This window comes from Ochotona curzoniae, unplaced genomic scaffold (genome assembly GCF_017591425.1).
Source record: "Ochotona curzoniae isolate NIBS_2020 unplaced genomic scaffold, NIBS_Ocur_1.0 scaffold_2453, whole genome shotgun sequence".
Lineage (NCBI taxonomy): Eukaryota > Metazoa > Chordata > Mammalia > Lagomorpha > Ochotonidae > Ochotona > Ochotona curzoniae.
In genome coordinates, this window is record NW_024467094.1 from 8027137 (window position 1) to 8040945 (window position 13809).

The 13809-nt window shown below is 53.8% G+C and overlaps 1 protein-coding gene across 1 annotated transcript; it reads right to left on the bottom strand.

Annotated features, from left to right (window-relative positions):
• Nucleotides 1-1423: 1423 nt before the first annotated feature.
• ALOX12 (arachidonate 12-lipoxygenase, 12S type) lies at nucleotides 1424-13042 on the bottom strand. The gene is made up of 14 exons (XM_041000682.1): nucleotides 12855-13042; nucleotides 12148-12349; nucleotides 10783-10864; nucleotides 10566-10688; nucleotides 10365-10468; nucleotides 9982-10142; nucleotides 9118-9261; nucleotides 7832-8041; nucleotides 5478-5564; nucleotides 5112-5281; nucleotides 4647-4768; nucleotides 2299-2399; nucleotides 2034-2204; nucleotides 1424-1926 (listed from the first exon to the last, which is right to left on the bottom strand). Exons 1-14 carry the CDS (start codon nucleotides 12987-12989, stop codon nucleotides 1747-1749), a joined length of 1992 nt encoding a protein of 663 aa, XP_040856616.1. The 5' UTR covers nucleotides 12990-13042; the 3' UTR covers nucleotides 1424-1746.
• Nucleotides 13043-13809: the final 767 nt, after the last annotated feature.

The following is a 13809-nucleotide window of genomic DNA, read 5'->3' on the forward strand; positions in this document are numbered from 1 at the left end:
AGATTACTTCCGAGAGATGGTCCCCATGCCTGCTCACCTCTTTCTGTAAAAACACACCTTAACGGTGTGTGTGTGTGTGTGCGTGTGTGTGTGTGTGTGTGTGTGTGTGTTATATACATACACAGGGAAAAGGTTAAGGTGGCTGAGCATGCTGTCCTGGCTGGCATGCTTTGGTAGTCTGTCAGCACTGGTTATGCTCCTGAGTAGCTTCGTTTAGAATACTGTGTTTTTTTTTTTTTTTTTTTTTAATGTATTGTTATTGGAAAGTCAGATATACAGAGGAGGAGAGACAGAGAGGAAGATCTCCTCTCTGCTGATTCACTCCCCAAGTGGCCGCAGTGCCAGGGCTGAGCCGGACTGAAGCCAGAAGCCAGGAGCTTCCTCTTGGGTCTCCCACGCGAGCGGCAGAGGCCCAAGCATTTGTGCCGTCCTTCACTGCTCTTTCCAGGCCGCTATCAGGGAGCTGGGTGGGAAGTGGAGCAGCTGAAACACGAATTGGCACCCATATGGGATGCTGGCTCTTGCAGGCGGAGGATTAGCATATGACACCGCTGCATCAACGCTGGAGTCAGGTGTTTGTTTTGTCCTAGGAGCAGCATGCTTAACCAGGGCATTTGTGCGGTACATGTGTGAGTAGGAGGAATTTGTTAAGTTGGTCACCAGGTGACAGTCTGGTTCCTGGAAAGGGTGATAGCAGAGGGGGCTGTTATCCTCAAGTGCCCTCCCTAGCTCTCCCCTGCCCCCAGTCACACTCTTAGGCACCTTGGATGTGCTGTAGGCACCAGGTTAGTGCAGGTACAAGGGCAAATCCAGCTGCAGTTTATACATGGCTCTCCGGCAAAGCACATTTTACATTTTTCTGCATTTTATTATTATTTTAAAAAATTATTTATTTGAAAAGCAGAGTTACAGTGATAGAGTTAGAAAGAGATTGATTGATTGATCTTCCATCAGCTAATTCACTCCCCCGGGTGTCCACAACAGCCTGGCCAGGAACCAGGAACTCAGTTTGGATCTTTCATGTGGCCTACAGTGGCCCAAGGTATTTGGGTAATCTTTTTTTTTAATTGTTTATTTTTTAATTGGAAAGTCAGATATACAGAGAAGAGCCAGAAAGGAAGATCTTCTGTTCATTGATTCACTCCCCAAGTGGCCATAGCAGCTGGAGCCCTGTGCCAATCCAAAGCTAGGAGCCAGGAGCCTCTTCACTGTCGCCCACGTGGGTGCAGGGTCCCAAGGCTTTGGGCCGTCCTCTGTTGCTTTCCCAGACCACAAACAGGGAGCTAGATGGGAAGCGGGGCTGCTGGGATTAGAACTGATGCCCATATGGGATCTCGGCGTGTTCAAGGTGAGGACCCTAGCTGCTATGCTATTGTGCTGGGTGCTCTTTTTCTTTTTTAAAAATGGTTGAATAAACAAATGTAAAGTTGTGATCTGTGAAGTCCAGTATATTCCATAGATGGAGTTTTAGTGGGACCGAGTTATGCTCACTGGTTTATATAGTGTCTGATTGTCTTCGTACTGCAACAGGAGAGCTTAGGAGTTGGTACAGACTGTGTGGTCTTGCAAAGCCCCAAATCTTATTTCATTTTTCAACAGAATGAGTCAAGTGTCCCCCCTTCCCCAGGAATGGGGAGGTGCTGATGCAGCAGCTTGCTTTGGGGAGAGAATGGCATCTTAGCAGCTAAGAGTTAGCAAAGCACAGAATTCAAGATGAAAGTTGTTTCATTGGGCACTCTTTGGGCCTCAGATGGCCACACTGTTCTCTATGCGGCTGGGCTTGAGGTATTCATAGGGCAGGTCCAGGGGCTCATTCCGGGCTATAATCTCTTTTTCAAAGTTTTCCAGATCTTTCTGGAATTGGCTTAGCACTGCTTTGGCCTTGGGTTCCGAGAAATACTCTTCTTTGTGATGCCCCAGAGGCACCTGAGACAGAAGCAAGAGTCAGTCAGCATCTAGTCTGAAAACAGAAGCCCCAGTGTCCAGCCTCTCACCCTGGGGTTTCTTTTTTCCAGCTGTCCGAATCCCCTCACCATATCTGGCTGCTGGCGCCCTAGGTGCCACGTGATGGCCATCTGAAGAGTGGACTGCCTGACGTCAGGTAGTGACCCCATCACCATAGCCATTGTCACGTCTTCCTTGGTGGCAGGTGGGGGCATCCGCATGGTGCATGGGGCGTTGGGGACCCAGCCAAACCAGTCCAGCTGCAGGAAGGAAAGGAAAGTAGGGCCCTGGTCACTTCGGGTAGGACCTTCTATCCCACCCTCGGACCACCCAGGGGAAGGTGCTCACCCATACCTGGCCCTGGTTGATGGCCGCATGCTGGGCAGTGCTTGTGAAGATACACATGGTCAGGAAGTGGCAGAGTTGAGCCTGGGACTGGAAGGAGATGGGGAAACCTGGGGCACGGGGGAAGAGAAACACAAGCGGAGGCATCAGGGGAGAGACGCATGATGTCTCCAGCAGGATGGCTGTGTGTGGGACTCGGTTAGTACTCAATACTGCGCTCATTTATTTCATCAGATGTGGGTTTTCGATCCTGGTTCAGTCCTCTCTAGTTTGGTTAACGTTGGTCTCTCTGAACCTCAGTGCGTTCGCCTGGGAAATGCAACTGATGCATACCTGATACAGAAAATGGACCACAATCCCTTGTGCAGTAACCAACGCTCAGTCAGTTACTGTGATAGAAGGGCCAGGTGGAGTTTAGGGGTGCCTCCTCCTGCCCCCAGTCAGGCGTTCGCAGTCTCTGAGTTATAAGTTTGGGACCAAGAGAAGCCATGGGTTTACAGCATCCCAGTGAAGAGGAGGCTTCCCACAAGGTTTTCCGCAGACCATCTGTTTGTCAGCGGCCTCCCTAGAGACCCTAGTGAAGTGCAACAAGGATAACTGGGTAGGATAAATACTAGAGAAATTAAACTCCTATCAGGTTTGCCTTGGTCCTGACTTTTGATGAATTTAATGTCATTCTTAAGATTTATTATCTTATAAACATTTTTATTGGAAAGATAGAGTTACAGAGAGAAGGAGAGAGGGAGAGAGAGAGAGTACGTGCGCGAGAGATCTTCCATCTGCTGATTCATTTCCCAAATGGCTACAACTGCCAGAGCTGACCTGATCTGAAGCCAGGAGCTTCTTCTGTGTCTCTCACATGAGTGCAGGGGCCCAAGGACTTGGGCCATCCTCTGCTGCTTTTCTAGTAGGGAGCTGGATCAGAAATGGGGCAGCTGGGACATGAATCGACACCTATATGGGAACCTGGTGCTGCAGGCAGAGTCTTAACCTACTATGCTACAGCACTAGCCCCAATCCAATATAGCTTTTAATTTTAGCAAACTTTATAAAGTCTTGAGAAAATTAGAGGTGCACTGTGAGAACTGAGAAAGAATAAAGGGAAGAAAGAGAGGCAGTCAGTGATTGCAGGTAACACATACTATGTTCAGGATCTTATGTGGGTCCCTGCCAGACTCACATGGTGAAATCTAATGTGCCGAGTGAAGGTGTTTGGGAGTGGAGGCCCCGGGAGGTGATGGGAACGAGAGGGTGAGGCCTTCAGAAATAGCATTCTGAGAGGAGGTCAGAGAGCACGGCTTACTATTTTTGTGCCACATGATGATTTCAGAGGCCAGCCAGAACTTGAACATGCTGGTACCCTGATCATGAACCCTGATCCAGCCTCTAGAACAGGAAGATCTTTCTGTGTGTTGTTTATGAGCTAACCAGGCTACCTTGTAACATTTGTTACAGCAATCCTAACTGACACAATGTACTGTGTCAACTTTAGCCAGAGGGAGGAAAAAGGGGCTTTGGGGACATGGGGCATCTAGGGGACAGGACTTGGCATGTACGAGAGAAAGCACTGGAAGGGTGGAGGGGATGGTGCCCTCATAGACCCTTCCAGAGCACAGGTGCTGGCTGCACCCCCCAGGGCCCTGCCACAGTGGCTCCCTGCGGAGGGAGTGGGGTTGCAGTTGTCCTGCAGAGGAGAGACTGGGAGTCAAGAGAGGTTGGTCCAGCGTTTGAGGCACAGATGCTGAGGCAGGCCAGGTTGGCCGTTGCGTGTTGGAAAGGAGAATGTGAAGCTTGGAAGAGCTCAGGAAAAGCTTCTCCAACTCCCAGATGACAGGGTGGCACCTGGAGTGGGGTGCTCAAGTTCCTGCTCAGATCCTGAGATCAGGGCCCTGAGCGTTTGTTGTACTCAGAAATGACCTTGTCCTGAGGCAGGTGTGTGCCAGGCCTCAACCCTCTGTGTGTGCTAGACAGCAGCAGGCAGGGGGAAGGCGGGGAAAGGTGGGGATGTGAGTGTGGGGGAATCTCCTCATTTTTACCTTCATGTAGGGAAGTCGAGAACCACAAGAGAGAATAGGAGCTCATGCAGGGCCCAGGCAGAAACTCTGACCGCCTGGGGTTCTGGCCTGGCCAAACCTCCCACTGTGGGAACAGGGTTTGCTGACCAGGGCCTCCCAGGAGCATGGGCAGATATGTGCACATATGTGTGGCATGTGGATGCTCTCATGTGAGTAGCAAGGTGTGGTGACAGGGTGGGGTCCCTGCCATCAAGGGGCAGGGCAGGGCCCTGGTGAAGTTCTTCCCCGCCCTCATACCTCCATCCCCCCCGCTAGAGTGCCCATCTCCAGTTTGGCACCTACCCCGGTCCTGGGCTTGGCACAGCCCCACGTCTGTGATCTCCCGGCACCAGGCCTGCAGCTCAGGGTCCCTCCTCACGACCTCATCACTTTGGTAGAAGAGACCCATGATCCCCTGAACATACCTGGCCAGAGAAGAGGGGAGCCGAGCCCTGAGCATTGAAGGTCACAGCTGTTGGCCTCTGTCCAGCTGCCTCTCCAGACGTGCCCATCGGGGTCACTGGCTGCCCTTAAAGCCCGCCAGCGTCCAGGGATAATCAGAGGAAAGGTGGGTCATCAAATCTTGGAATTCCCTGGCACTTCCAGACCCCTCGCTCTTCCACCCACAGGCCCCACATCCTTGCTCTCTGACACATCGCAGTCACTGCTTCTCTTTGTCCCCTGGGCTAGACCCCTTCTTTTCTCTTTGCCTCACGCTGACTGGAAGTATAGCCCCCACCCACCGATCCTCCACCCCTTCTCACCCACCGGGCAATGATCTCCCAGAGCTGGGAAGCATCGTGGGCATAGAGGGCATTTGGGAGTCCCAGCAGGCCCCGCTCAGCCAGGTCGTGAGGAGGGCAGAGGGAACAGTAGGTCAGCTGAGTCACCGCCCGCCGCAGCAGCTCGATGTGACCCCCTCCACCTGTGCTCACTGCCTGGGACAAGAGAGATGACAGAACTTGAAAGACAGAAGCAGGACATCCAGGAGAGGACCTCGAGGCTGTAAAAGGGACAGGGCTCATGAGCATGAGGGCCGGGACATCGGCACAGGCCACTTTGGGGCCCCGCAGGTGGCGGAAGATCGCAGCAAGCAGGAGACCAGGGTGGCTCCGCCCACACCTTCCTCCTCACCTGATCAAATATTCCTGCATCGGAGATGAGCTGGTCCCGGGCCCGGGTGTTGATCTCCATGGTGTAGCGGATGTGGGGCATCAGGAGCTGGGGACAAGAGGACGGAGGTGCTTGGATACTTCCTCATAGGGCAGGGCACCCAGCTTCTCTCAGCACTCAGTCAAATGTACCCCAACTTCCTGTGAGTGGCCAGGATTTTGGTCTATCCTGCGCAACTCAATCTGATTGATACCCGACCAGCTTAACTACCCTCTGAGCAGCAGTCTCCTTCTTCAGGAAGTGGCTGGTGTCAGCCATTGGTCCTTGAATAGCAACCATTAACTGTGAACGTGGGTGTGTTGGGAATCAGAATTCATCTGATTCTCTTTGAAATGTCCCTCCTCTATCATTCACCTCTGTACGGATTAAATTAGCCTTTCTGGGCCCGGCACATGGGTCAGCAGCTAAATCATCCCCTTGCAAGCACCGGGATCCCATATGGGTGCCACATCATACCCCAGCTGTCCCACTTCCTTTCCAGCTCCCTGCTTATGGCCTGGGAAAACAGTAGAGGATTGGCCAAAGCCTTGGAACCCTGCACCTATGTGGGAGACCTGGAGGAGGCTGCTGGCTTTGGTTCAGATCAGCTCTGGCCATTGTAGCCATTTGGGGAGTGGACCAGAGGTTGGAATATCTTTCTGTTTCTCCTTCTCTCTGTAAATCTGATCTGCTTTTCCAATAATAAACAAAACAACAACAACAACAAAAATGAATCTTAAAAGAAAAACAAAAACAAAAACCTAATCTTTCATTCATTATCCAAACTGTGTCTCCTGAGGTTGTTACGGTGCAGTGGGTTAGTCTGTGGCTGGGACACCTGCATCCCATATTGGAATGTCAGCTCAAGTCCAAGTTTCTCCACTTCTGATCCACCTTCCTGCTGGTAGCAGAAAATAGCTGGCCCAAGTGGTTGAGCCCCTGGGTGGAGTTCCAGGCTTTTGGCTTTAGCCTGGCTCAGCCCTGCCTGGCTGCTGTAACCTTTTGGGGAGCAAACCAACAACAGATGGAAAATGTTTCTGTTTCCCTCTTTCTGTGTCACTCTGCTTTCAAATTAATCAACTATTTTTTTTTAAAAAGTTTATTTCTTTTTATTGGAAAGGCAGATTTATAGGAAGGAGAGACAAAGATCTTCCATCTGTCAGCCTACTCTCCAGGTAGCCTAAATGGCCAGAGCTGAACTGATGCAGAGCCAGGAGCTTCTTTCAGGGTCTCCCACATGGGTGTAAGGGCTTGAGGATTTGGGCCATCCTTTACTGCCTTTCCAGGCCACAAGCAGGGAGCTGGTTGCGATGTGGAGTAGCCAGGACACAAATTGGCACCATTGTGGGATTCTGGCGCATGCAAGGCAAGGATTTAGCCACTGAGCCATTGTGCTGGGTCCCAATCAACCAATCTTAAACAGCAAGAAAGAAACCAAGGTGCCTGGGAAGGCAGCAGAGGATGGCCTGAGAACTTGGAACCCTGGGTGGCTTGGGGGGAATTTCAGCCTCCTGGCTTTAGCCTCACCCAGCCCTGCCCTCACTGCCATTTGGGGAGAGAATCAGCAGATGGATGACCTCTCCATCTCTTTCTGTAGCGCTGCCTTGCAAAATAAATAAAATCTGTATTTTCATCTTCGGGTTGCATAACTGTTGGGTTTCTTTAGGAGGTCGCGTGGGGGGAGATACTTTCTGTCAGGATGAGGAGCACTATACTGAGCTACCTGTGGCAGCAGTGACACGGGGCTGTGTCCCATCTGTCCCCACCCACACTTAGGTTGCCATTCCTGCTTTGCTTTGTTCTAGACCACGGTCTTCCAGGCCCTGTGTGATTCCTCTGATTTATTGAGCCAGATGCAGAAACAGCTCAGGTGACACTGTGATGTTGATGAAGCTGAGATAACACAGTAGCTCACATCAGCCTGACACTTTCCAGAAAGCTCACAAAAGATGCTCCATGTTATAGAAAGCACAACATTCGCACAGAGAGAAGATGCGTGAGGACAAAGAGCCATTCTTAACAGCTGTGGGTATGCATTGTGTCACCCTGGTGCGCTCTGTCACTCAACTGTCCCCCCAAAACCAAGGCTCTCTGAGAGTACTTAGGCCAGGGTCCGGGGCCCAGAGCAGCCTGTACAGGTAGCTGTGAGGGCGCTGTCAGCCTGCCCTCCAAACAACTCTGCTGTTTGCCCTGGGGTTGTGGCAGGTAGAAGCAGGGCAGGGGCCGAGCTGGAAAAGGGGGCTCGTGGGATAGAAGTGTCAACGCACTCAATGTGAGCCATGCTGTACTGCCCTTTGAGTCTGAGAGAAATGGGCTAGAGAGGACAGAGCTTGTACCTTGAAGACAGGGTGCAGTCCTGGGAGGCACCTCATGGTGGCGACAGCGATGACCTCAGCCACCAGGTGAGTGTGTAGCAAGTGGTACTGGAGCTCATGCAGTTGGAAATCGGCACTTCGGACCCAGGACTTGGCTAGAAGCCAGGCTAGTGGAGGATCTGAAGGCAGGAACAGTGTTGGGGTGGGAGAGCTGGCGCTGGGGGGCTGGATCTGGGGGAAAGAGAAGGGAAGTGTATTTGTGAAGCTGGCCACTTGGTGATGACAGGGTCACCACTTGCGGGGCAACAGAGGTGACTGACATGGTCATCTTCCAGGGAATTGTATGCATATAAGTATTTAAAGATTTATTTATTTGAAAGAATTAGAGAGTGAGGTAGAGACAGAGATCTTTGATTTGTTGGTTCACTCCCCAGGTGGCTCTGATGGCCTGGGCAGGGCCAGATGGAAGCCAGAAGCTTCATCAGCGTCTCCCATATGAGTGGCAAGAGCCCCCAAATTTAGGTCATCTTCTGCTGCTTCTCCTAAGTCACTAGCAGGGAGTTGGATTGGAAGTGGAGCACCTGGGATTTGAACTAACATCCGTTTGGGGTGTTGGCATCAGAGGTGGTGGCTTTACCCACAATGCCATGATGCTGGCCTCACCTCATCTTCTGGGACATTATAAAATAGGAGGAGGAACAAGAACCAACACTCTGCCTCTTGCTAGCTGTTCCACTGTGGTCGATGGGGGCAGGAGACTGGAAGCATGGGGACCCGTCGGAGGTCCTGTCAGTGGCTTGGGGGAAACTTGCTGGGGAAGAAGGATTCGGGGTGGGGTAGGAAGCGGACTCTGGCTGCGTAAGGGCATTGCTGGTCCTTGGCAGCTGCCTTCTGGGAGTAGTGAGAAAATATACTCAAGAGATGCCGGGGTGAGAGGCAGGGCGTTCAGGAGGCAGAGGCCACTTGGAGGTTGAGCGGTTGTTCCCAGAGGGAGGGCTGGAACTGCGCTTCCACCTTACTTTGGAACTTGTGAGAAATGCAGCTTCTTCGCTGCCACCCCCAGACAGGCTGACGGGAGGGGCCGGCATTGGGGTACAGCCACATTGTGCTTCATCAAGCCCTTCTGATATTCTGATGGACACGGAAGTCTGACCATGGTGAACTCCAGGAGGACATTTTGGAGTGAGACAAGGGAGACCAGGCAGCCAGCTCAGGACAGGTCTCACCGGGTGAAGGTGGCAGGTGGCAGCTGGGGGCCGAGGTGAACAGAGAGCAGCACTGAGAGAGGGACACCCGGGATGCCTCACCTGGATGACCATGGGGAGCAGCTTCCCATCGGGGTCCATCTTGAGCATGACAAGGGGGGCAGCCACGTACTGCTGTTCTCCTCGGATCACGTTGGCTGGGATTCCATGCAGCAGGATGAAGTCGGCCTCAAACAAGGAACCGTTCTAGGGGAGGGAGGGCTGCGTTAGCTCGCAGAGCACAGATGTTGGAAGACAACAGCCTGGCCTCCAGCCATCACCCTCTATCAGTACCAGAGCCCGGCTGAAAGGATTAGCACACCTGCCCCCGTTTTCCCTCATTTTAAATAGCCCATATGGGGACAGATGCCATGTGCGTGGGTGTGTGCAGGTTAACAGCTGTGTCCAGATCACAGATGTCATCAGTGGGCCCCTTGTCAGGGTTACCAGACTCCTTCCCACTTGGCCCCTTATTGATGAGTTTCCTGCACTTGGTTCCCATCGGCTTAGCAAACCTTCCTTCGCTCCTTGTTCTGACTCATTTCCTCTGCCAAATACCCCACAGAGCTGCCCCTAACTATGCATGCACGTGTACACACACACACACACATACCATCTTAGGCTCATGCTCCTATACACTGTATCTCTTCCAAATCCAGCTTGCTTTTTTTCTCCAGGATCCAGAACACTGACATCAGCCAGGGAATGTTAGGGTCACTGGCCCCCCCATCTGTGTCCTGGCATGCCGGAACCTCCTTGGAGTTACACATACACCCCCACACACTTTTTTCATCATTTGTAGCAATTTCTACCACCAGACTCTGCGTCAAGGGGGCAGCAGATTGCCACCGCCTGCTGTCCTTTCTCTGCTTCCCCAGCCCTTAGCACACTACTAAGGTGAGGACAGTGCAGGGTGGGGGGAGGTACCTGGAGCTCCTTCTCCAGCTGGACTTGGAGCTCCTCCATGCCCGAGGGCAGCACAAGCCTGGAGGGCAGGCAGGTGGAGTGTCGCAGCAGCATGGGGTTGGCGCCATTGAGGAACTGGTAGCCGAAAAGTTCATCGTCCTGCCAGCGCTGGTGAACTTTCTCTGTGGGATAGAGGGAGGTGTCTCCTTGGTTCCGTTCTCCACTCTCCTCCAGGCCCTCCCCGAAGGGAATCGACATTCTGGGAGCCTGTGCCCTGCCCTTTTAAATCTTGAGCTTTCTCAGAGATGACCAGGGCGGAGGAGGCTTTGTCTCTCAAGGAAGTCCAGGGACTGTGGCGTGTGTGTGATGCATTGGTTTTTCGGGAACCTGGGGGAGCCACTGACCAGCCAGGGCACTCTTTTGACCCCAGAAGATCTGATCGAAGACTTCCAGGCGATCCCAGGAGCTCAGAAGGGTGTAGATCCGTTTGAAGATCATCTCCAGTCCCCTAGGAGAGATACCGGGGTGTGGACCCCTAAGCCCACCCCTGAATCCCTACACCCTGACTCTGGGCCACGCCCCCAGCCCCAGCCTTTGTGTCTCACCCTGCCTTTAGCGTCCACTCAAAGTCCAACCTCTTATCCTCGTGGAATCTCATGTTGGGGGGCAGATCCTCCTTTGTGTCGGCAGCTATGGTCAGGAGCAGTCCTTGCCTCCAGGTGGCCCAGCTGGAGATGGAGGACGAAGCAGGGAGGGTGTGGAGGGCAGAAGGGCTCAGGGGAGGGGGAGGGCGGCACGGCTGTAGGGCCTGGAGATAGTTACCGGTATGTCCGCTGTCTCTCCTCTAGTTCCTTCTCTCGATGCTTCTGGAAGACGTCCAAGGCATTGTTTACCGGCAGGCGGGCTGGGGAGGCATGAAGGCCGTTGGCCACCATCTCTGTCTCTCTCTCTTTGTCTCTCTCTCTGTAGTTGTATCCATATTTTCTGCCTTACACTGATACTTGTCTCTGCCTTTGCCCCTCGACTGAAATGCCAGGCGCTTTATCCTGTCTTTGCCAACCTCCTATGTTCATCTCACTGACGCCAGCCCTCAGCCCTGGCCTGCAGACAGAAGTCTCATGCTTGCTCTCCTTTTCTTATACTCTAACTCATCTTCCCTCTTTCTGCCCATTTCACCCATTTCTGAGGTTGGGGGGAAAAAAAAAGTTGCCGTGATTAGGGCCTAATGCAATGGCTCAATGGCTAAATCCTCACCTTGCAAGTGCTGGAATCCCACATAGGCTCTGGTTCATGTCCAGGCTATGCCGCCTCCCATCCAGCCCCCTGCTTGTGGCCTGGGAAAGCAGTCGAGGACGGCCTAAAGCCTTGGGACCCTGCACCTGTGTGGGAGACCCAGAAGTAGCTCTTGGCTCCTGGCTTCAGATTGGCTCAGCTGTGGCTGCAGGAATGAGTTAGCAGACAGAAGATCTTTCTCTCTGTCTCTCCTCTCTGTAAATCTGATCTGACTTTCCAGTAAAAATAAATAAATCTTTTTTCAAGCCACCCTGATTTGCACATCAACTACGTGTGGACACCTCTCTTCTGGATCTTGCTCTGGCTAATTTCAGACATCTTCCTCTGCCCTCCAGAGTGTCTGCATCTCTTCTTCACCTGACTTCACCTTTCTGGAATCACCACCCTCATATGTATTTATTTTTTCTGTCCCCGCCTGTGCTTGAGTCAGTATCATACAGATCCTGTTCCCATCCTTACCAGCCTTGCCCTTCTAGGTCTCTGAATTTATCTTGTTTTTACTGTACAACAAAAGCCTTCAACATGAGCTGCTTTCTCATTACTCTCCTGCCAGCCTGTCCTTGGCCTGCAGGGTTATCCAAGCAAGCCCCTCAATGAAAGAAGCCTCTTTGTCTCCCTCCCCACACCCTTTCTGGGCCCCTGACCGAGTCACGCAGAGACCTCCTTGCTTTTCTGTTTTCCATTCGCAGTTCTACTCCTTTAGCCTAACTAACCCCGTGCAAAACGCGGGCCATTCCTGGCTATTTCCTGCCAGTCCCGTATCCTGGCATTTTGTCCCTTTCTCTGCGTGCCCACCGTTCCTCCGAGGTGGTGCTCAGCCCCAGTGCAACCGCCGCACCCCCCCCCCCGCTCGCTAGGTGGCCCGACGACCCCCCCCCCTTTCCGGCGGCTCACCGCTGCCCTCGGGCAGGCTCAAGACACCGTCGCCAAACACCCAGCGGTAGCAGGGGAAGGCGGCCGTCTTGCAGGCTCCAGGTGCCCGCACCGTGATGCTGTCGCAGAACCACGCGTCGTCCACCAGCGAGTGATGTTTGCGCAACTTCACGAACTGCAGCGGCCCCAGGTCCTCGGGGACGTCGAGCTCGAACTCTTCCACCTGTAGGTCTATTACTCAGGAGACAGGCCCTGGAGGGTGGGCTGGGAGTAGAGGAGATAGGGCCGAGGATCCCGGGATAGGGAATCGTTTGTGCGCCCCGCAGACCCGGGCTGCCGAGACAGCATCCCCAAGCGCTGCGCGCAAGGATTGCCCTGTGAGCGCCAGGCGCGGCGGTTTAGGAGAGGTCAAGGGCTGGCGGGGACTCGTCTGAGCATCGTGGCTCGTGGGTGCGGTTCCCCGAGCGCGCCCCACGCCCCTACTAGTGGGATCCACGGTCGGTGGTTTGTAGGAGGATATATAGGTGTTGCCAGGACCGTGAGTGGAAATGGGGTGCGGTGAGCCTCAGCCTGGGCTCTGAGCTCTCGACCCTTCCCATACCTCCCACTTTCTTCCCGGAGTCACAACGCCCTGGAAATCTCCGCCTGTCTATCCTGCCTCTTGCAGCCGCGGGCCCGCCTCCAGCCCAGCCCAGCCCGGCCCGGGGTCCCCGCGGCAGCCCACTGACCTCGCCCCTCGCCGGCCGCAGCTGCAGCTCCAGCTCCGCCTCCCCGAGAGCCCCGACCAGCCACAGCTGCACGCGGTTGTACGACCCGGAGAAGATCCAGTCCCCGGTGGCCACGCGGATATGGTAGCGGCCCATGGCGACCTCAGCAGCGTAGGGAGAGGGAGCCCCAGCTCAGCGCAATTCCTGGGACCGCCCAGGGTTGCCGGCGCCTCAGGGCCGGTTCCAGGCCTTTAAATAAGATGGGCCTGCGTCCCCGCCCTCATCACAACTTTTAGGCGCTCCCAAGTCCCCGCCCCGGACTAGCCTGAACCTGCGAGCCAGCCTTGAAGCAGGCTGTGGGAAGGGTTGGGCCTCCTAAGTGTGGTTGCGGGTGGTGGAGGGGCCCTGGCCCGGGTGGGGCGTCTCTCGCGCTCCGAGAAACCTGGGGTAGACCTGCTTGTTTGCAGCAAGCACACAAGAGAACACCGCCTCCCATCAAGGTCTCTGTAGGTTTGGTTTGTAGAAGCTGGGACAGTTCCTCTCCCAGAGGGGGGAATTTGGACTCTGAGCTGGAAACTGGGGGAAGGTTTTGTGGCTATGGACTGGACTGGGCTGGTGGTGCAGCAAGTCCTCCTGAAGCTGAACTCTCCAGCTGTGGAGCCCGGTCTGCCCATCAAAGATGGATTCTCCAGGGTGGGATTCCAGGCTCCCAAAGCTTAGGAAAGTGACAACTCAAGGCTGGCTTCCAACCTCTTCTATTTCCAACACCTCATTGTTAGGATCCCAGCAACACTGAAGCCCGTGTCATGACAGGGCACATTTCATTTTGCTTAATCTCCACGATGAATGCAGAGCATGCCAGGGACCCATGAGCATCAGTGTAGCTGGCAGGGTACAATGGGGCATCACTTAGACACCCAGGATCCTTGTCCTCTCCTGGCAAGAGAGCTTGTCCTCCTTCTGTAGGTTCCAGGCT